Consider the following 23,458-nt stretch of genomic DNA (forward strand, 5'->3'; position numbering starts at 1 on the left):
TTTTTCTAGAAATAAAAATGGTCTGCTCATTTATGTCACTATGTTTTTGTTACTGTTTCTTCAGGATCTGTGTTATTTTATATATAAATAAAACAATAATATATTGTTTGGTTTGTCATTTCATTGTCTTTGTGCATTAATAAACAAACACTAGGACTAGGCCATATAATAAAAAATCCAAGCCTAAAATTACAAAGCACTTATAGTTTGTATTCCAATTTTGACCATTTTAACTAGGCAGACTTGACATATTGGTTTAATATTTGTATAAGAAAATTGGTCAAAAAGGACACAGTGACATAAAGTGGAAGCAAATAACATTTTGAATTTGAATGATTAATGTCAGTTTAACATATTAAGGTTATGATAACGTCAGCTTCAACATTTGTTACCAAACTGACATAAAACTGGAGAGTTAAAGTGATTTACTTAGAAATAGAGTGTGCTTGGGTCACACAAAGTTCAACTGAAGGACAACTGTCACTCTGGACTCATTCCTGTTAAGAATCTCAGTGGGAACCCAAATGCAAGGCAGGACGACAGGAGGTGAAGTTAACAGATATTTATTTTACAAATAACAAGACTAATACAAAACAGGTAAAACAAAACCCACGAGGGGGAAAACAAGACAGGATAAATAATAAACGTTGATGAGGAAACAGACTGACTAAACTAACAAAACAAACACTGGATTAGAACACTAAACTAACACTTACAAGAAAGGGAATCAGGGATCAGGAACAAGGAACAAGGACTCAGATTTAACCAGGATAATTTCAAACAGCAAACAGACAAGGTAAGACTTACTCAGACGAGGGACATCATACAAGTACCTCAAACAATGAACGCGCACTAGACAAAGAAACATGAGGACTCTTTATAGGCAAGGTAATTAACACAAACTAGGAAACAGGAGGGTAGGGAAACAATGACGTGACTCGGGGAGAGTATGGAAGGCCATGAGTGTCAACACCATTATGGAAATCCATAAGTGTCAAAACCATCTCTCCCCACATGAAACAGAGGATTCTGTATGATTCCACCTCTAATCCAAGAAATACCAGACAGGGAGAGGTGAAACCATGACAGAACCCCCGCCTTAAGGAGCAGCACCCTGATGCTCCTCAAAGGCACGGACAAGACAAGGCAGACTGTGACAAAGACAAGACCAAACAAAACATGGAGAACAAAACTAGGGGCAGACAGGCAAGAACAATCAGGGGATTAGGGTAACTCAATAAAAATAACAAACAAGGGAGGGGGGGTGGGGGCAGACAAGAAAACATGGGTAGTCCAGAAGGGGGAGGGCTGGGTGGGGAAGTTCCAGCCCTTGGGGACGCGCCAAAGCGCGGAGCCCCAGGGGGCATGACAGGGGAAGTCCTTTGGGGAACTGTCTTAGTCCCCTGCCGGACTGTTGGTCTGGACCCCGGCTGGAGTGCCGGGCTGGACAACGGCTGGAATGCCGGATCGGACGAAGGCTGGACGGCCGGCTGGAATGCCGGACCGGACGAAGGCTGGACGGCCGGCTGGAATGCCGGACGGGACAAGGGCTGGACGACCGGCTGGAATGCCGGACGGAACACAGACTGGAAGGCCGGCTGAAATTCCGGGCAGGACAAGGGCTGGACGACCGGCTGGAATGCCGGACTTGACGGTGGCTGGGCAGCGCTCACTGGCGGCTGGGCAGCGCACACTGGCGGCTGGGCAGCGCACACTGGCGGCTGGGCAGCGCACACTGGCGGCTGGGCAGCGCACACTGGCGGCTGGGCAGCGCACACTGGCGGCTGGGCAGCGCACACTGGCGGCTGGGCAGCGCACACTGGCGGCTGGGCAGCGCACACTGGCGGCTGGGCAGCGCACACTGGCGGCTGCTGGGCAGCGCACACTGGCGGCTGCTGGGCAGCGCACACTGGCGGCTGCTGGGCAGCGCACACTGGCGGCTGCTGGGCAGCGCACACTGGCGGCTGCTGGGCAGCGCACACTGGCGGCTGCTGGGCAGCGCACACTGGCGGCTGCTGGGCGGCCGGACTTGACGGCGGCGGCTGGGCGGCCGGACTTGACGGCGGCGGCTGGGCGGCCGGACTTGACGGCGGCGGCTGGGCGGCCGGACTTGACGGCGGCGGCTGGGCGGCCGGACTTGACGGCGGCGGCTGGGCGGCCGGACTTGACGGCGGCGGCTGGGCGGCCGGACTTGACGGCGGCGGCTGGGCGGCCGGACTTGACGCCGGTCGCTGCTGGACCGGGCTTGGTGCCGGTCGCTGCTGGGCCGGGCTTGGTGCCGGTCGCTGCTGGGCCGGGCTTGGTGCCGGTCGCTGCTGGGCCGGGCTTGGTGCCGGTCGCTGCTGGGCCGGGCTTGGTGCCGGTCGCTGCTGGGCCGGGCTTGGTGCCGGTCGCTGCTGGGCCGGGCTTGGTGCCGGTCGCTGCTGGGCCGGGCTTGGTGCCGGTCGCTGCTGGGCCGGGCTTGGTGCCGGTCGCTGCTGGGCCGGGCTTGGTGCCGGTCGCTGCTGGGCCGGGCTTGGTGCCGGTCGCTGCTGGGCCGGGCTTGGTGCCGGTCGCTGCTGGGCCGGGCTTGGTGCCGGTCGCTGCTGGACCGGGCTTGGTGCCGGTCGCTGCTGGACCGGGCTTGGTGCCGGTCGCTGCTGGACCGGGCTTGGTTCCGGCTCCTGGACCGGCTCCTGGGAGGAATCTGCGGCCGGGCTGGACGCTCGGACCGTCACCTCCCCACGGCGCCCCCCCAAAAAATATTTGGGGTTTGACACCTCCGGACTCGGGACCACCGGACTCGGGACCACCGGACTGGACGGGACCACCGGGCTCGGGACCACCGGACTCGGGACCACCGGGCTCGGGACCACCGGGCTCGGGACCACCGGGCTCGGGACCACCGGGCTCGGGACCACCGGACTCGGGACCACCGGACTCGGGACCACCGGACTCGGGACCACCGGACTCGGGACCACCGGACTCGGGACCACCGGACTCGGGACCACCGGACTCGGGACCACCGGACTCGGGACCACCGGACTCGGGACCACCGGACTCGGGACCACCGGACTCGACGGGACCACCGGACTGGACGGGACCACCGGACTGGACGGGACCACCGGACTGGACGGGACCACCGGACTGGACGGGACCACCGGACTGGACGGGACCACCGGACTGGACGGGACCACCGGACTGGACGGGACCACCGGACTGGACGGGACCACCGGACTGGACGGGACCACCGGACTGGACGGGACCACCGGACTCCTCTTCTTTCTCCTCCGCTTGCCAACAGAACTGGTGGGCGGTGGAGTGGCTACAGGAGGCGAAGAGAGACCTGCGAACCCGATCTGCAGGGCACGATCCTCCGGGATGGCGGGCAGCTCCGTGGGAGAACTCACCCTGGACCACTCACGATCTAACAGGGCCTGGACAGTGTCCGAGAAGCTCTGGGACTTCAGCTGATCCGCATCTCAGCGGATCCTAGGGGCTCATCGAGGCAACTATTAAAAATTGCCTTCAACTCCGCCTCGTTGAACCCCGAGGACCGCGCTGCAGCCAGGAAGTCCAGGGCAAAGTCCGTCGGGAATCTCCCCCGCTGCCTGAGGCCAAACAAGACGTGGGCTTGGTGGCCTCTGGTAGCAGCAACCTCCGCCTCGTCTACTCTACCTGCTGGGTTCCTTCTTGGCGCGTTCATTCTGTTAAGAATCTCAGTGGGAACCCAAATGCAAGGCAGGACGACAGGAGGTGAAGTTAACAGATATTTATTTTACAAATAACAAGACTAATACAAAACAGGTAAAACAAAACCCACGAGGGGGAAAACAAGACAGGATAAATAATAAACGTTGATGAGGAAACAGACTGACTAAACTAACAAAACAAACACTGGATTAGAACACTAAACTAACACTTACAAGAAAGGGAATCAGGGATCAGGAACAAGGAACAAGGACTCAGATTTAACCAGGATAATTTCAAACAGCAAACAGACAAGGTAAGACTTACTCAGACGAGGGACATCATACAAGTACCTCAAACAATGAACGCGCACTAGACAAAGAAACATGAGGACTCTTTATAGGCAAGGTAATTAACACAAACTAGGAAACAGGAGGGTAGGGAAACAATGACGTGACTCGGGGAGAGTATGGAAGGCCATGAGTGTCAACACCATTATGGAAATCCATAAGTGTCAAAACCATCTCTCCCCACATGAAACAGAGGATTCTGTATGATTCCACCTCTAATCCAAGAAATACCAGACAGGGAGAGGTGAAACCATGACAATTCCACACCCACCCCCACTAGGTGAGGGCAGAAGAGCCTCAGACATATTCTAACATCTCAGGAGAATGATCACTAGAAAAAGGAGTGATGTTTGGATTCATTTTGTGGCAACTTCAGCCATTGAAGCAAAATGCAACGTATGCAAAAAATGTTTTTCAACAAAAGGAGGAAGCACTTCTAATTTGAGGATGCACCTTAAATCCTCACATCCTACTGTGCTGTATCACACGTTAGAACAGAGAATGAAGATGATAGCCCTGCAGCAGCTGGAGCTGTTTCTACCACCACCACTTTTTCAGCAGGACCTTCGACAGCTTTGGCTGGCATGCTGACCACATCTACCGCATCCATTACACCAGCAGCACCCACCACCATCCAAGGACCAGTTAGGCCAAGGAGGCCACAACAGCAAACTTCCCTGAGCAGTTTTGTAACAAGACCAATGGATCCATTAAGACCAAGCAAACTTGATGAGGCTCTGGTGAGAATGATTGCTTGTGACTTTCAGCCATTTTCTATAGTGGAGGACAAGGGCTTTAAGGAATATTCACATCTTCTGGACCCATCATACAGTCTACCTAGCAGATTGTCAAAAACTGTAAGGCCTAGGCTGTATGAAAAGTTAAGAGGTAATTTAATGGACAAAATCAAGAGTGCCTCTGCTGTTTGTCTCACAACAGACTGCTGGACAGGGGCGGAGCCAGCCGATTTTGCCGGGGCTTCAGCCCCGGATGTTTTGAGTGTAGCCATGATTCCCGAACGAGAAAAAAAAAAAAAAATCCCTTTCTTTTTTTTTTTTGAGCCTATGTAAACCCGCGAAATCATAAGTTGTCCTATTTGCGCTTTGGCTTTGCACGTACTGCATAGTGCATACAGCCTGTAAAAATAGACCTTAAAAATAATCTAGCCTAGAGTATAGGCTACATTTCTTTGCTGTCGTTTCTTCCTGTTGAATATGCAGCAGGTAGGGGAGGAGCTAGCAGCAAAGTCAAGTGTCTGAGAGAGTGTTGTTAATAACGACAGACAGCGGGCAGGAAAAATGAAGCAAACGAGACTTTGGGGATTTTTTGGAAAGAAGTCAGTGGGTAAGAATTCATTTTTTTTAATCCTTTAAATCTAAAGATCATCATCTGGATGTCTTCTTTCACTGTATGTCTATTTGTTTAACTAGCTATTAGGGTACTAGCATCACTTGTATGTTACTAGCATCTGATAGAAGTTAGTAGGGGTGTGTGCCAAAAAATCGATTCACAGAAGAATCTAGATTCTCATTTGCAACGATTCAGAATCGATCTGAAATGTCCAATAATCGATTTAATAAATTAATTAGGGCTGGGCAAATTAACGCGTTAACGCGGGCGATTCATTTCTTCAGCTTAACGCATTAAAAATATTTAACTCAAATAACGCAGCGTCCGTTTTTATATCCATTTTGCTTAGCGTTACATGATCATCACGCTTATTCATGTAAATACTTCCAAGCGTGACAAGACACAAGAGAACGCGCTGTATGCCAATGTCCTGTGTGTGTGTGTGTGCGTCTTATGTCAGCTAATCAAGGGACACACACACACACACACTCCACGCACAGACAGACTCGCGTCAGTTTCCTGCTCACAGTTGCTCACCTGCTCGAGTTCTCTTTTGCTCTTGAACAAACAATAACATAGAGGATTTTGAGTATTCTCATATCAGGAGTCATAATTAGTTAAATAACGTCTTAAATGAACTTAAAGAGTTGTGAGGAAATGAGATGCGCGGGACATCGCGTGAGATGCGCGGCTGTTCTTAAAGTGACAGGAGCACTGATGATGCCTGTCATTAATGTTCATCACAGAACAACGGGAACAGAGAAAATTGAAGCTTTAATGATGATTCATCTATATTTAATTACTAATAATACTAATCATTACTACTAATGAGTAGCAATTGAGAACCAGACTGTTTTTGATAAAAGGCACTTTCCTGAGAATTGAACTTAATAAATGTGAAAAAGACACTTTAATGTCTTCGTTTGTCATTCTGTATAGCAAAGCAGATGAGAGTAGATCATGATCAGAAACCCGATTAGAAATCATTATGGATAAAATCGAATCGTTTTGAATCGAAAATCTTTTTGAATCGAAAATCGATTATGAATCGAATCGTGGCCTCAAGAATCGGAATCGAATTGAATCGTGAGATGGTAAAAGATTCCCACCCCTAGAAGTTAGTGATACTAGCAAGTGATAGAAGATTGCTCAATCCATGCTCAATCAAATATAAAATAATGTGATCATCATCAATTATTAAACAGTGTGTAAATCAAAAGTAAAAAATAAAATAAAACGCTTAATATTACCAGATGAAATGAAGGGTAAGTTAACCCACAAATGGCCTAGAAAACTACTGTCTGTGAAGGTTTGGACTTTGGACTCGATCTACTCCATCTGTGTTTTTATTATTATTCTGAATCCGTTCTGAATCTGATCAAGGTGTAGTCTTCAACTTTTTTTGTTTAAAATGTTGCCTTTCTTTATGAAACTTACCAACAATCAAGTGTTGATAAAAAATGCAACATTAAGCTAATGACATGTTTTTAAAATTAAGGTACAGTTAAAGTTTTTTTTTTTTTATAAAAAAAAATATCTACATTTAAACACAATAGTATACTGTGCAAGTGCAAACATAATACAACAATAGTGAACTATAAGTAAAGGCAAAACTTGCAAGTATACTTGCAGTATACACTACTAAACTAATAGTTTACTGAGAGTACACTTCAGTGTGTACTTTCATAAACAAAAAATACTACTTGTATTAAAATAGTAAACTACTACTTAAGAGTTAACTTGTAGTACAGATGCATTAAAAATGAGACACCTACCTAGCCTAGTTTACTACTCTTACACTTATAACTTAAACATATACTTTTATAAAAGTGGGCCAATTTAGTCCCAAGCTGTATTGAAATAGTACACATTGATATTGGTATACTTAAATATACTTCAACATTACTTAAGTATACTTCTTCATAAAATTAACTTGAAGTATACTTCTTTTTCATAAGGGTAGCTTACGAAAAAGTTTTATCCCTAGTTTTATCCCACTTTACTGAATACTTTCCTTGTTTATCAGATGTTGTTTTCTCTAAGGATATAACCAATAAGCGTTAACATAAAATGTATGTGTGACTTATGTGTTATTAGTTTGTAGTAAATATACACTTATACACATGGTTTTGTAGAGGGTAGCAAAGATGAGCTGCAGACTGAGGAGGAGCCAGCAGCAGCAGCAGCTGCAGCAGCTGCTGTGCCAGGATCAGACATGGAAACTGGTTAGTGGTAACAATAAATCAATTTTACTTTGGAGAAAGTTAAAAGTGAAACATTGATATACAGTTCGATGCCATGGTGTGTCAATGAACTTTGACTGAAGTCATTCATGTATTGCTTTAACTTAGTTGTTGTTTGAAGCTGAAGTTGTTTGAAACTGATTGGCAATTAGTTATGTGTTGTATCTGTTCTTTTGCATCACAGATGATTCAGGGAGGAGAGAGGCTGAGTTAGTTGAGGTCGCTAGTACTTTAGTGGAAGATTTAGGGACTGTAGAAACAGGCCCAGCCAGAGCAAAACTAAAAGAATACCCTCTCACAACCTTTGGACTACAGAGAAGGTCCTTCCAGCAAAAATGGTTTGAGACATTTGACTGGTTAGAGTACTCTGCTAGCCGAAATGCAGCCTTCTGCTTTGCATGCAGGCTCTTTGGGAAACAAGTGTCTAGAGTTAACAAAGATGTGATAACCAGCTCTGTTGGATTTTCTAACTGGAAACGAGCCTTGGACAGCTTTAGAGAGCACGATAGTAGCTCAGGACAGAAAGCTTCAATGCTTGCATGGAAGACTTACAAAGCCAGTTTATCACATGGCAGTGTAGTTGAGCGAATGCATGTGGCCAATGTTGACCAGATAATTGAAAGAAAAAAAATACCTTCGTCGTATCACTGCTGTCGTTAGCTTTTTGGGAAAGCAAGGCCTCACATTCCGTGGCCATGATGAGAAAGAGTCCTCTGACAATCAGGGAAATTTCTTAGAAATGATGAAATTTCTAGAGGAATTCGACCCCTTTCTCCAAAGCTACACACCTCCCGCCCATTCCACATATCTCTCTTCAGGCTCACAGAATGAGATGATTCAATGTTGTGCACAGGAAGTTACTGCATCCATCATTAAAGAGATGAAGTATTCAAAAATGTATGCAGTGATGGCTGATGAGGCTCGAGATGGTCATGTGGAACAGCTTGCTGTGTGTGTTCGTTATGTGGGATATGAGAACACTGTCAAAGAAAGTTTTCTGGAACTTACAAGTCTGAAGTCTTTCGATGCACATTCCATTACAGAGGCCATTGAAGAAGTTCTCAAATCAAAAGGCCTGGAAGACCTGCAATGTGTTGCTCAGGCTTACGATGGGGCCTCCGTCATGAGCGGTGCTGTTCGGGGTGTTCAGGCTCAATTCCGTGTGAAGCATCCAGAAGCAGTGTATGTGCACTGCTATGCCCATGAACTGAATTTGCTGCTTTGTCACACTTGCAGGGCTGTGCCAGAAGCCATTGATTTCTTCGACACACTGGAGAGTGTGTACTGTTTCTTCAGTGTGTCTTTAGTTAATCATCAGTCTTTCTCTGACATGCAAAAAGCCTTGGGCTTAGAGAAGAGTGAGCTTGTTCAGCTCTCGAAGACACGGTGGGCATGCCAGCTCAAATCAGTCACTGCCGTGATTGCAAATCTGCCAGCATTGTTGAAGTCCCTCACAGAATTGACCAGTACCACCACAGCAATTGGACTGCTTTCCAAACTTTCAAGACTTTCAAATGTCTATATGCTTGTGATGTTCAAAGCTTTGCTGTCCACTACAGAGGGACTTCACAAGTACCTTCAAAAAGAGGATGTAGACTTAGCACAAGCTACATGGTATAAAGATGCGGTCCTTGAAACACTTAGGTCCATGCGGACAGAGGAAATGGCAGAGAAATTCTATAATCAGGCCAAAGAAATTCTTGAGGCCAACCATCTGTCAGAGATCCCAGCTCCAGGAGGTTCTCAAAAACGCAAGCAGAAGCGATTAGATGACTATGTGGTAGAGTCCACCACTGGCACAAGGGCTTATGTGAGCACTTTGGATAAGATAAGAAATCACATATTTTACCCATGCCTTGACAGAATGGTGAGTGAGCTGGAGGGGAGATTTTGTGGTGTTGGTGCAGAGCTAATGAAAGGCATCAAAGCTTGCCATCCAGCAGCAAATGACTTCCTGTGTGAAGAATCATTAGAGCTGATTGCCAAACATTATAACATGAAGGTCAGTAAAGAAGAGGTTGCAGTGGCTAGACAGTTCCTGATCAAAAGAAGAGATGAAGGTGTCATTTCAGATATGGCAAGTGTATACAAGCTCCTTGACCCTGACATGTTCCCAAGCCTGAGATCAGTCTTTCAAGCAGCACTAACGATTCCTGTCAGCAGCTGCAGTTGCGAAAGATCATTCAGTGCTCTGCGTCGCCTACACACATGGTTGAGAAGAACCATGGGTCAGCAGAGGCTCAATTACCTGGCAGTGATGTCTATTGAGAGGGGACTTGTGTGTGTCACAGACCATAACAGTGTCATGAACCGATTTGCAATGCTCAAACCAAGAAAATACCCTTTAATGATACCCAGCAAAGCAAGTGAAAAAGCAAGTGATGAGAGAAAGACTACAGCAGTTGATGAGAAAGACTAGCAAGTGGATGAGAGACTAAAGCAGGTGATGAGAGACTACAGCAAGTGATGAAAGACTACAGCAGGTGATGAGAAAGACTAGCAAGTGGATGAGAGACTAAAGCAGGTGATGAGAGACTACAGCAAGTGATGAAAGACTACAGCAGGTGATGAGAAAGACTAGCAAGTGGATGAGAGACTACAGCAGGTGATGAGAAAGACTACAGCAAGTGATGAGAGACTACAGCAGGTGATGAGAAAGACTACAGCAAGTGATGAGAGACTACAGCAGGTGATGAGAAAGACTAGCAAGTGGATGAGAGACTACAGCAGGTGATGAGAAAGACTAGCAAGTGGATGAGAGACTACAGCAGGTGATGAGAAAGACTAGCAAGTGATGAGAGACTACAGCAGGTGATGAGAAAGACTAGCAAGTGATGAAAGACTACAGCAGGTGATGAGAAAGACTACAGCAAGTGATGAAAGACTACAGCAGGTGATGAGAAAGACTACAGCAAGTGATGAAAGACTACAGCAGGTGATGAGAAAGACTAGCAAGTGGATGAGAGACTACAGAAGGTGATGAGAGACTACAGCAAGTGATGAGAAAGACTAGCAAGTGGATGAGAGACTACAGCAGGTGATGAGAAAGACTAGCAAGTGGATGAGAGACTACAGCAGGTGATGAGAAAGACTAGCAAATGGATGAGAGACTACAGCAGGTGATGAGAAAGACTAGCAAGTGGATGAGAGACTACAGCAGGTGATGAGAAAGACTAGCAAGTGGATGAGAGACTACAGAAGGTGATGAGAGACTACAGCAAGTGATGAGAAAGACTAGCAAGTGGATGAGAGACTACAGCAAGTGATGAGAAAGACTAGCAGGTGGATGAGAGACTACAGCAAGTGATGAGAAAGACTAGCAAGTGGATGAGAGACTACAGCAGGTGATGAGAAAGACTAGCAAGTGGATGAGAGACTACAGCAGGTGATGAAAGACTACAGCAGGTGATGAGAGACTACAGCAGGTGATGAGAAAGACTAGCAAGTGGATGAGAGACTACAGCAGGTGATGAGAAAGACTAGCAGGTGATGAAAGACTACAGCAGGTGATGAGAGACTACAGCAGGTGATGAGAAAGACTAGCAAGTGGATGAGAGACTACAGCAGGTGATGAGAAAGACTAGCAAGTGATGAAAGACTACAGCAGGTGATGAGAAAGACTAGCAAGTGGATGAGAGACTACAGCAGGTGATGAAAGACTACAGCAGGTGATGAGAAAGACTACAGCAGGTGATGAGAGAGAAATATAACTAATATAGAAGGACATACCAGATAGACAGCAAGAGGTGAATAGTGTATGTTGTATGTTGACTCTGTGTATATGTATTGAGCATAATGTTAAAGATGTATAATGTTATCATGCTCAGTTGAGCAATGGTTATGCTCTTCATATCCAAAAAAAAGGTTGTGCTCAGTTGAGCACTGAGAGGATGTTAGCCTGCCTTGAAGATAATGTTAAAGATGTATTTTGACTGAAAGTAAAGTGTTACTGACTGTAATAAAAAAAAAAAACCTCCTCGAGTGATCCCTGTATTTGCATTAAATGTTCTGGGCTAAGCCCCGGATGTCCTTCAATGCTGGAAACGCCCCTGCTGCTGGACCTCTTTGACTACAGAAAGTTACATGACTGTGACATGTCATTTCATAGAGGACTTTCAGATGACCTCCTATCTTCTGGACTGCTTTGTTTTGACGGAGAGACACACTGCTGCTCACCTGGAAAGTGAGCTGGCAAGAGTTACAAATGAATGGGGTGTGGGTGACAAAATTGTAGCTTGTGTTACAGACAATGCCAGCAACATTGTTTCAGCCCTGAAAGACCATCTCCACTGGGACCACATACCTTGTTTCGCACAAATGCTGAACCTCATTGTCAGAGCTGCATTGAAGGAGGTCCAAGCAATATTGCAAAAGGTCAAGACAATAGTTGAATAGTACAGTAAAGAGGGTTACAGCAGCTGCAGCAGCTATGAACGCTGTTCAGAGGTGGCACTGGTGCGACTGCCAGTGCAGGGGCCATGTTTTGGGAAGACTTTGACGAGAGGGTAGCAAGCTTGAGGCCTTCTGCTACCACTTCTAAGACGTCAGATGCTATGATGGAGATGCGGGCCTACCTTGCAGAGCCCCTCTTATCCCGCACATCAGACCCTCTGGCCTGGTGGAGGAGCTGTTCACCAGTATACAAAACCCTTTCTGAGGTCATGAAGGCAAGACTTTGCATTGTGGCCACATCTGTTCCATCTGAATTTTTTTTTTCTAAAACTGGGCAGATTATCTCGGAAAGAAGAAACAGACTCAGCCCATCCAAGGTCCGGGAGCTTGTATTTTTGAATGCAAACATGGCTTGAAGGATGTTCCAAAATATAGCCACAGTGTGTTATTAATTTAAGCTTATTTATTTTATTTTTTATAAAAAGCCTAGCTTGTTGTGCAATATTTTGTTTTAGTTTTTCTTAAGGCTCTGTGGCTTTAGTTTATTGCATTTTCTTGTATTTTTTATTTAAATTGTTTTGATTTATTTTGGTATAGTAATCCTATTTGCTTAAGCTTTTCTGAAACAAAAATAAACAATAAACAAACATTCAAGAGTGTGTACACAGTGTTAATGTCTAAAGTGTCTTATGTTACAAAAGTATAGTAAGTAACACTATAGTCTAATCTAAAGGAGATTAATTCAACAAGTTATTGTATTTTATGAAGATTAGATTTATTGTTTTTAAAGCATAACCAACTCTTTATTATCTTTATTTCCACATTCAGTGTTATGGAAAAGAACCATCGAGACAGAAATTAAAAGCAATAATTTGAGCCCAGAAATGACTGTGCATATGCACCAGTTTGAAAGGAATGTTGTAAATTAACTAATTTCTCTGTCAAAAAGCAGTCACGTCACGTGACAAGAACGAACGACTCGAACCCGAAGACTTGAGAGGTGAACTAATCAATTCTCTTTCCGGCTCTGACTGCATTGCTTATGCGTACGGGGCTGTCACGTGATGAACGAACGACTCGAACCCGAAGACTCGAGAGGTGAACTAATCAATTCTCTTTCCGGCTGTGACTGCATTGGTTTAGCTTACGAAGCTGTCACGTGATGAACGAACGGGTCAGACCCGAAGACTTCTTGTCAGATGAGGTGAGCTAATCATAGACTAAGGACCCAGGTTAACAATTAATTCATCTTTTCTGTTTCTTATAACATTAACGTTTTGTATTGTTTGTAATGTAATAAACGTCTGCATAAGTAGTAGATGTGTTTGGAAAGTAACCTGTAATATTTGAATTATATTTTGCTAAAATGAACGATATGACTCGAAAAAAGATTCGTTCATTTTGCTGAACGAGACTCAAAGGTCCGAGTCAGTAAAATAATCCGAACTTCCCATCACTAGTGTGTTCTGGGCTCGAACCGGTTCCGAGCCCGGCGCACTTGCCCTGACCAAGATAGAGTGATCAGGGTTCGGATAGATCCGGTGAGCTCGGAGCCCACTCCCTGCACAACACGCCAATACGCATAACATGCATACCCATGCTTTACCAATCTATCCCCATAATGGAGCTGTTTATCTGCAAGGGCGAACTCGTGAATGATGCATCTATACTGATTGGTTGCCTGAGTGAAATGAGCCCACCCCCTTGTATCTAAGTGGTTCTACTGCAAAGTTATTCAGCATGAGAGATTTTTAATGCCTTATATATATGGGATTCCTTTTGTGGCAATAAAAAAGAATGGGAAATTTAAAATAACCAAACAAAAATAAACAACAAAATAAGAAATACACTTTGAAAACGAAAACAATGAACTCCAATTGCAAACTTTTAACATACTTTCAAACAAACTGCATTCATCATCAAATGTTTTCTAAATATCCTTTTCGAAAATATTTTTTTATGAATACGATGCCCGAGATTTCGTTTGCGCTTCATTGTTTTTTCTTTATACTGCAAAAAGTTACGTTCGAACTTCTGGCACAAACCTCTCGCGTGGGCGGGAGTTAACAGTGCTTTACTCTCATTGGCTAGTCAGATTTTGATCGACGGGTCCGTGACCTTGAAGTGGAAGAAGTCTCAGTGGCGGCTCGCAACTATAGAAAGCCATCTGGAGGTGGACGGTGAAGTTACTTGCGATTAGTTACCTTTGTTATTAAACGTTATTTTTTGCTACAGTTTGGACTAAACTAATCAAACACTTCTGAACACCTAATCAAGGTCTCACAAAGCAGTAGAAACTTCCAAACAGGTGTGCTGAGCCAAGTTGGAGCTAAACTCTGCAGCACTGTGGCCCTCCAGGATCGACACTGGACACCCCTGCTGTAGATTGAAGGCATAAATCAGTCCAATCAGAAGAGCACAAGCTTTTGCAGTATTTTCACACTGTGTTAGGACTTTGCTTCCTTCTAGAACAATGGACATGACTGGTTCATCTCTGTTTCCATTGGCTAGAATTTTCATGACATCCTGAGTGAAGTCTTCTTGATTACCAACCTTGCAATCCAGGAGGATGAGGGGAAAAAAGAACATTTAAATGTTAAATTCATAACAAGAATTGGGAACCACAGCCATAGAAGGGTTGGAATGACAGAAAATTAATAAAATATTTATCTCTTTAAATCTGAATCTTTAAACTGCTTATGTGGCAGGAAATGTATATCTCAAAGGTATAGTTCACCCAAACATGGACATTTGCTGTTTATTTTCTCACTCTCAGTTCTCCAAGACATTGGTGTTTCTTCAGTTGTCTCATCTTTTGGCAGGGCAAACAAAGAGTCTTTCTATTCGCAACGAAACACACAGCGTCTCCGCGACATGGCTGCGGCGGTGATATACAATTTGATTTACAAGTACGTCCACTAAAGTTCTGTTTAGATTTGGGCGATCTTAGTCAGGTCATACCACGAAATGATGTAGATAATTGGGGGTGTGGTTACACAAGGCGGAACCTGAAAACTTGCATTATCTGAATCACTGGGGACTGCGGTTTTAGCTATAAATCTTCTTCTCTGTTCTCTGAGGGTGAGCAAATGAACAGCAATTTGTTTCTTTTGGGGTAAACTTACCGATTAATATGTCTGGGACTTACATTGCTGTCTTTGAATAGGTTGTCTGGCACATCTCCGAGATACATGTTAAGAAACAAATATATGTAACTATGTTTAAAACTGAACTCAAAACTACTCAACAATAGCAAAAAAACATCACATTTGTTTAATAATAGACAAATTATAGCATCCTATACAAAAGCATCTTATACAGCTACTTGTCACATACCTGAGTCAATTCATTGAGTATAGGCTGAATCTTGAGTCCTGCAACACCTCCTCTAGCTTTCATAAACGCCAAGAGTTTTGGCGTGTAGCTGTCTAGTTTAGACATAAAGGTTTCTTCTAGAGAAATGGCAGTAATTCTACGGAATTCCTACTTTACCTGTGAAGACAAAATACAAATTTTGTTAAATAATGTCTTTATATGAACACCAAAGACAACCTTCAGTTCAGTCATACTAAAAAGTTTGATTAATTTTCTGTACCCCAATGTGTACTGAAGACAAAAATGAATTGTGTTTGGTCCCTTTCAAGTGATCGGGAACAAGTATAACACACTGGACAAGATCCACATGAGAGATATAATCTGCTATTAAGGAAACATAAAAAGAAGTAATTAGTAAACTATAAAATACTATTTTAAATATTCATATTTGAATTCATATCACTGAAACAAAAAGGCTAAACAAAAGACTCATGTGTGTTTTACGTTATTTGCAGCACCCAGAATAAGATTACACATACAAACGTGATAAAACGAAAACACAATCGATAGTGACATGTTCAAATCCGACGCACTATTTTTAACGTCAGACGCGAAAAGAGATTATAACCGCCATTTTAAGCATCAAGCATTGTGATGATGATGTGGTCTTGTATGAATGTCGAAATACGCATCACATTTCTTCATTTAAGAATGCACAACCATACAAAACAACAACAGTTATCAAACAAAAACGTATGTCACGGGTCAAGTCAGACGTTTAAGGGTTTTAGACGTATTCATGAACAACTTTTTTAATGTCGTGTCAAATCACACATTCAAGGTTACACTTTACGTATTACTTAAACGGTTTCAAGATGTCGTAATGTTATAACGGATATATCGTAAGAATCCCTGCATGACTATACAACATACGTATATCGAATAACATCTATTCGAACAAAACATGTAACAAGGGTAAAGAAACAAACGAGTTCACTTTATTTTGCCTTATGAAAAACTAGAGTAAGAAGTCGTTGGACCTTTTACTAACGTTGGAATATAGATCAACGAAGACTCCAAACATTCCAAATGTACAGAAAACATAGAGAATTACAGTCGTGACAACTCGGATGTTCAATATTATCACATTAACCAAATACAATATGTCCAATATGCCAAAATATAATTCCTTTTCAACTGCTTACCTGTCGAAGAAAGAAGAGAAGTTCTTGGTGATGATGGCGGGTTATCTTCTTTTTTCGCGCATGCGCAGATTGCTTGCACTTGGCCTAAATTTTACTTGATTTTTCTAAATTGCCACACGTACGTTATTAATTCATGTACATTTGTCAAAGAATCACATGTAAAATTTACTTGACTGTTGGGTGTCTAATATTTACAAGTTTAAATTCAGTACATATGTAGATTTTACTGAATAATCTACAGTTTTTACTTCAACAAAATTATTCTTTGCAAAAATAACATTTTTTTTTGTTTGTTTTATTTACAAAGCCATAAAATCATTTTTTACAGTGCATGCGAGAGGTTTGTGCCAGAAGTTCAAACGTAACTTTTTGCAGTGTAAACGAAAAATAATGAAATGTGATGAATGCAGTTTGTTTGAAAGTATGTTAAAAGTTTGCAATTACAGTTCATTGTTTTCGTTTTCAAAGTGTATTTCTTCTTTCATGTTGTTTATTTTTGTTTGTTTTTTCTATTTCGCGTTCGTTTTTATGGCACAAAAGGAATCCCATATATATATACACAATAGATGTTCTTTACAAACTAACATTTGTGACTTTTGTGTCATTGTGTTTTGTTTGTGTTTAGATTGTCGTTGTGTAATGTGACTGAAGAATGTTGTGTAAGTTTGTCTTCATGTCTACAATCATCCTCGTCTCTGAGAGAGCTGGACCTGAGTAACAATGATCTGAAGGATTCAGGAGTGAAGCTGATCTCTGATGCTCTCAAGACTCACAACTGTCAACTACTCACACTGAGGTGTTTCTCTCTACACACTGATCTCACAAAAGAAAAGTGAAGAGTGTGTTGACATGTTTGTGTGTGTCTGTAGGTTGTCAGGTTGTATGGTGACAGATGAAGGTTGTTGTTCTTTGGCTTCAGCTCTGAGTTCACAGTCGTCACACCTGAGAGAGCTGGATCTGAGCTACAATCACCCACAACACACAACACTTCAGCTGCTCTCTCACACACTCAATGATCCAAACTACACAATCAAGTATGACACACAACTTACACAGATTTCACACATACCAGACCAATGTCTCATCATGTTTCTGTCTTTTATGTGTGTGTGTAGTGTGAGTCATGGAGGAGAGAGAAGAATTACAGCAGGACTACACAAGTGTAAGTCTACACACACACACATACACACACACACACACACACACACACACCTGAGACACACATGCACTCACCTGAGACACACACACACAGACGCACGCACTCACTCAGACAAAGGCACACACGCACAGACACACAGATTGCTTTAGTGATTGTTGTGTTGTTGTGTTATAAATGTGTCTTCTTGTGTTCAGATGTCTGTGATCTCACACTGGATCTAAATACAACACACACACACACACACAGATTGATGTAGTGATTGTTGTGTTGTTGTGTTATAAATGTGTCTTCTTGTGTTCAGATGTCTGTGATCTCACACTGGATCTAAACACAACAAACACACACACACAGATTGATTTAGTGATTGTTGTGTTGTTGTGTTATAAATGTGTCTTCTTGTGTTCAGATGTCTGTGATCTCACACTGGATCTAAACACAACACACACACATACACACACACACACAGATTGATTTAATGGTTGTTGTGTTGTTGTGTTATAAATGTGTCTTCTTGTGTTCAGATGTCTGTGATCTCACACTGGATCTAAACACAACACACACTTTCCTCAAAGTGTCTGAAGAGAACAGAAAGATCACACGTGTGAGAGAGTGTCAGTCGTATCCTGATCATCCAGACAGATTTGATCATGATGTGTGTCCTCAGGTGTTGTGTAGAGAGAGTCTGACTGGACGCTGTTACTGGGAGACTGAATGGAGCGGATCAGGTGTTTTCATATCAGTGTCATATAAAAGCATTGAGAGGAAAGGACAGAGTTATGACAGTGTGTTTGGATGGAATGATAAATCATGGAGTTTGATCTGCTCTGATCACAGACTCACTGCACGTCACAATAGGAATCAAACACACATCAGTGTCTCTCCAGGTGTGTGTAAGAGAGCAGGTGTGTATGTGGACCAGTCGGCCGGCACTCTGTCTTTCTACAGCGTCTCTGACACACACACACTCACACACTTACACACATACTACACAACATTCACTGAGCCTCTCTGTGCTGGATTTGGTGTGTATATGTATGACTCCTCAGTGTGTTTGTGTGACATAAACAGCCTCTATAGAGCCTCCTGTTAAAGGTACAGTGTGTAGGAATTTGAAGGATTTATTCACCAAAATGTAATATATAATACAAAACTATGTTGTGAGTGGTGAATAAATACCTTACAAAATGAACCGAAATGTTCATCTTACCTTACAATGAGCCATTTTATGTATATACACCGCGGGCACACCCTTCCATGTAATTTATCAATGTGCACAGCCATGTTTCTATAGTAGCACTACACGGACAAACTGAGCGCGTTTCGTAAAAGGAAGGATGCACGAGATTACCTTCTTCTTTGGCTGTGTTTTGAGGCAGCTTGCCACGCCACTACATAGAAGGATTAGCAGAAGAAGAGGAAGAACAATAAAAAAATTCACTCGTCATGTTTTTTATTAGAAATAGAAGCGGTTCTTTTGTTGGGGTTAGAAGTAAAATTTTCGCTAAGGCGGACCACACGAGAGAGCGTCAATCTGTTTCGTCAAAAAAGAGAAAATACGATGCAGCAAGGCGAAGTCGAGACAAAAAGCTAAATAAAACCCGAATAAAGATCAGTGTGGCTTTTCCCAAATGGAGGCACTGAAGCAGGAAAAGGTTTGCTATGCGACGCCGCAGTTGCCAGCTTTCTACTGGACCGGTAAGTTTGTCTAATTTCCGCTATATAAGTGAACTGTTTGTTTGATAGCTTTAGCTAATAGATGAGCTGATCATCAAGAGAAGTTGCGTTTTTTCTTGTAAATATTTAGCACTTTGTAATTGTAGTAGAAGTCCTTGTTGCATGGCCGTGTGCAAATCAAGTTATAAATCATGTTTACAATCATAATTTGCACAGATCGGGTTTAAGTTATATTATAATACTGCTTAGCTTCTACATCCTCTCTTGTGCGGTCCCCCCTGGTAACGTTAGCTCATCTGCCTCTCCTCGCCCTGCCTGCATCTCCAACACCCGTATCTCTCCAATCTCTTCCTCTCCCTCTTACTACCCGTGATAAGTCCTCTGATTGACTCTGTGATGATGAGAAAAAAGTCTGCTAAGACTTTCGTGGTTAGATTACACGCCTTTAGCATTAGCAAGCGGTTTCAATAGGCTGTAAGTTACGAACCAAGTTACCGTGCGAAAAAATGCTTTGTATAATAAGCAAAAAAATCACTGACACAATGTTAAACAGTAAATGATGAATTTAGTAACCTTTATTTATTTAATTTTCTTTGAAAATAAACCTCGTCACTTGACTTGCAAAGGTTACTCTCTGCTGTCTCATACGACGACATCTCTGTCCTCTGTCCATAGCTTCAGTCTGTTGTTCGCCTGTGAGACGTAGATTGCAATTATCAACACCACCGATAATGGCCGCTATCATTTACGGAACCCTTTTGTCCTTTGACGGCAACCGTATTTTCTCTAATGGGAGGGGGGGGGTGGCGGAGCTGCAGGTTGCAATTTCCAACTTCGCCAATAGTGGCCTCTGAAACTTACATACAGAACCTTTAAACACAAGAGAGACACACACATGACCACATGAGTTATTACACAAATAATGTCAAGTCTTTCTCTTTTGCTTTCATTCATCTGGACATTATGATCTGTGTGTGTGTGTGTGTGTGTGTGTCTGAAAATGAGCAAAGAAATCACAATAACTGTCAATAATGAGTAAATATGTAGATTGTGGAGAACAAGAAACGAGGAGACAAGAGACGAAAATGCGTCGAGTCAGTTTAATATCCACTTTAATATTCCTCGCGCCGAACAGCGAGTGAGATCAAAACAACCACACACGTAAAAACCGGAACAACACAAAACTGACTCCTCCCTCCCTTAAAGGTACAGTACCCTGGTGAATGTCTCATAATAAACATAATACTTGTGGTTCGCCACAAGATCATAACAAACATTAAACTGTATTTACATTATTTATATGTTTGTGTGTCAATATTTGTCACGTCAGACTCTTAGTCACTAGTTTGTTTCCATCAGAGACAAAAGTCCTTGTGTGAGTGGAGGAAGATTTTCTTTGTAGTTTTCATCAGTTTCTTGTTTCTCTGTCACTGATGTGAAAGTTCTCATGAACAAGAGCAGATTCATGTTGTGTAAATCATGCATTTGTGCAGATGAACTCTGTTTATATAAGATCATATATGTCACACATGAACTCTGTTGTGCTCTTTTACTCTGTTTATATATGATCACATATGACACACGTGAACTCTGTTGTGCTCTTTTACTCTGTTTATATATGATCACATATGACACACGTGAACTCTGTTGTGCTCTTTTACTCTGTTTATATATGATCACATATGACACACGTGAACTCTGTTGTGCTCTTTTACTCTGTTTATATATGATCACATATGACACACGTGAACTCTGTTGTGCTCTTTTACTCTGTTTATATATGATCACATATGACACACGTGAACTCTGTTGTGCTCTTTTACTCTGTTTATATATGATCACATATGACACACGTGAACTCTGTTGTGCTCTTTTACTCTGTTTATATATGATCACATATGACACACGTGAACTCTGTTGTGCTCTTTTACTCTGTTTATATATGATCACATATGACACACGTGAACTCTGTTGTGCTCTTTTACTCTGTTTATATATGATCACATATGACACACGTGAACTCTGTTGTGCTCTTTTACTCTGTTTATATATGATCACATATGACACACGTGAACTCTGTTGTGCTCTTTTACTCTGTTTATATATGATCACATATGACACACGTGAACTCTGTTGTGCTCTTTTACTCTGTTTATATATGATCACATATGACACACGTGAACTCTGTTGTGCTCTTTTACTCTGTTTATATATGATCACATATGACACACGTGAACTCTGTTGTGCTCTTTTACTCTGTTTATATATGATCACATATGACACACGTGAACTCTGTTGTGCTCTTTTACTCTGTTTATATATGATCACATATGACACACGTGAACTCTGTTGTGCTCTTTTACTCTGTTTATATATGATCACATATGACACACGTGAACTCTGTTGTGCTCTTTTACTCTGTTTATATATGATCACATATGACACACGTGAACTCTGTTGTGCTCTTTTACTCTGTTTATATATGATCACATATGACACACGTGAACTCTGTTGTGCTCTTTTACTCTGTTTATATATGATCACATATGACACACGTGAACTCTGTTGTGCTCTTTTACTCTGTTTATATATGATCACATATGACACACGTGAACTCTGTTGTGCTCTTTTACTCTGTTTATATATGATCACATATGACACACGTGAACTCTGTTGTGCTCTTTTACTCTGTTTATATATGATCACATATGACACACGTGAACTCTGTTGTGCTCTTTTACTCTGTTTATATATGATCACATATGACACACGTGAACTCTGTTGTGCTCTTTTACTCTGTTTATATATGATCACATATGACACACGTGAACTCTGTTGTGCTCTTTTACTCTGTTTATATATGATCACATATGACACACGTGAACTCTGTTGTGCTCTTTTACTCTGTTTATATATGATCACATATGACACACGTGAACTCTGTTGTGCTCTTTTACTCTGTTTATATATGATCATATATGACACACATGACACACTCGTCTGGCTCTCCATAATCAATCACATCAATCATCTGAACAGTCTAGAAGTAGTCAAGCCCCCTCACCTCCATTCTCTGGTTTCACCACATCCCTCCTCCACACCACGAGCCCGTCTTTACTTCAGCACCGGGGGGTATGATCAGGGTCCAGACACACACTGACTCAGATCCCTCGCCCCGGGACAGCTCGACAAACACACACACACACTATCTGTCCCACTTCATTATCTGTGAGGTGAACTCATGAAGACGAGGACGGAAACATTGACACAGAAGCCACAGAATTCATGAACATAATACATTAGATATAAAATACCAACGTAATATTAAATGATTGACATTATTTTATTTATTACCATAACTTAAGAGCGGTTGTTCTTTGTAAATTCATGTTTGTTTGTTACAAAATCTATCAAGTAATGCTCATTTAAGCTTGAAACATGAATGTAGATTTGACATCAAGTGGTGAATGTGTCTGTAGAATAAGAATGCAATGTCTCATTTCATGTTTCTGTCTTCACTGATCTTCTGTATCTCCTGTACGATCAGAATACTCAAGTGTGTGCAGCTCATGTCACAGATGATTGATTCATGAACCTGTGAGAGATCAAGACCGGCTCTGCACCAAACCAATTTAAAACCATTTTTGTTTGTTTATAGTCTTTATAACGTCGTATATAAAAGGTTAAACAGTCAGCTATAGTTTTTAACTATTGAACATAATATGTTTTAATAAAACCTTACCAATCCTTTACATCCTGCTCAAGTCACGCTGGCAAAGTTGATGTATTGGCTTGATCATCTTCATTTTCTGGATCAGATTCGGGCTCAAATTAATATCAGGAAGAACACATGACATTTATCATCTGTCTGTATAATTACTTTGGAACTTGGGCACGAATATAAAGCGCATCAGAGTAAAATTTCACTCGTAAATTTACTGTTTTTCTTACACTTAGAGTTATTCATAAAGGTTCATAACTGTTAAGATTAGGTCTCAGCTCCTAAATGATTTAAGAGAGCTGAAGAGGTCTCATAACCTATTAAGAGTAACAAGAGTACAAAGGCAGATACCATGAACTTTACAACAAAGAAACAATGTG

General features: G+C 42.4%; 1 protein-coding gene across 1 annotated transcript in view; it reads left to right on the forward strand.

The window, feature by feature from the left end:
* LOC130430657 (NACHT, LRR and PYD domains-containing protein 3-like) overlaps positions 1 to 18,773 on the forward strand; it is a 43,207-nt gene extending 24,434 nt beyond the window's left edge. Inside the window, exons 5-8 of the mRNA XM_056759809.1 lie at positions 17,150 to 17,320; positions 17,394 to 17,558; positions 17,640 to 17,686; positions 18,205 to 18,773. Coding sequence (XP_056615787.1) covers positions 17,150 to 17,320; positions 17,394 to 17,558; positions 17,640 to 17,686; positions 18,205 to 18,773 — 952 coding nt within the window. The remainder of the gene's footprint in view (positions 1 to 17,149; positions 17,321 to 17,393; positions 17,559 to 17,639; positions 17,687 to 18,204) is intronic.
* Positions 18,774 to 23,458: the final 4,685 nt, after the last annotated feature.

The sequence above is a fragment of the Triplophysa dalaica genome, chromosome 10 (assembly GCF_015846415.1).
Source record: "Triplophysa dalaica isolate WHDGS20190420 chromosome 10, ASM1584641v1, whole genome shotgun sequence".
Taxonomy (NCBI): Eukaryota; Metazoa; Chordata; class Actinopteri; order Cypriniformes; family Nemacheilidae; genus Triplophysa; species Triplophysa dalaica.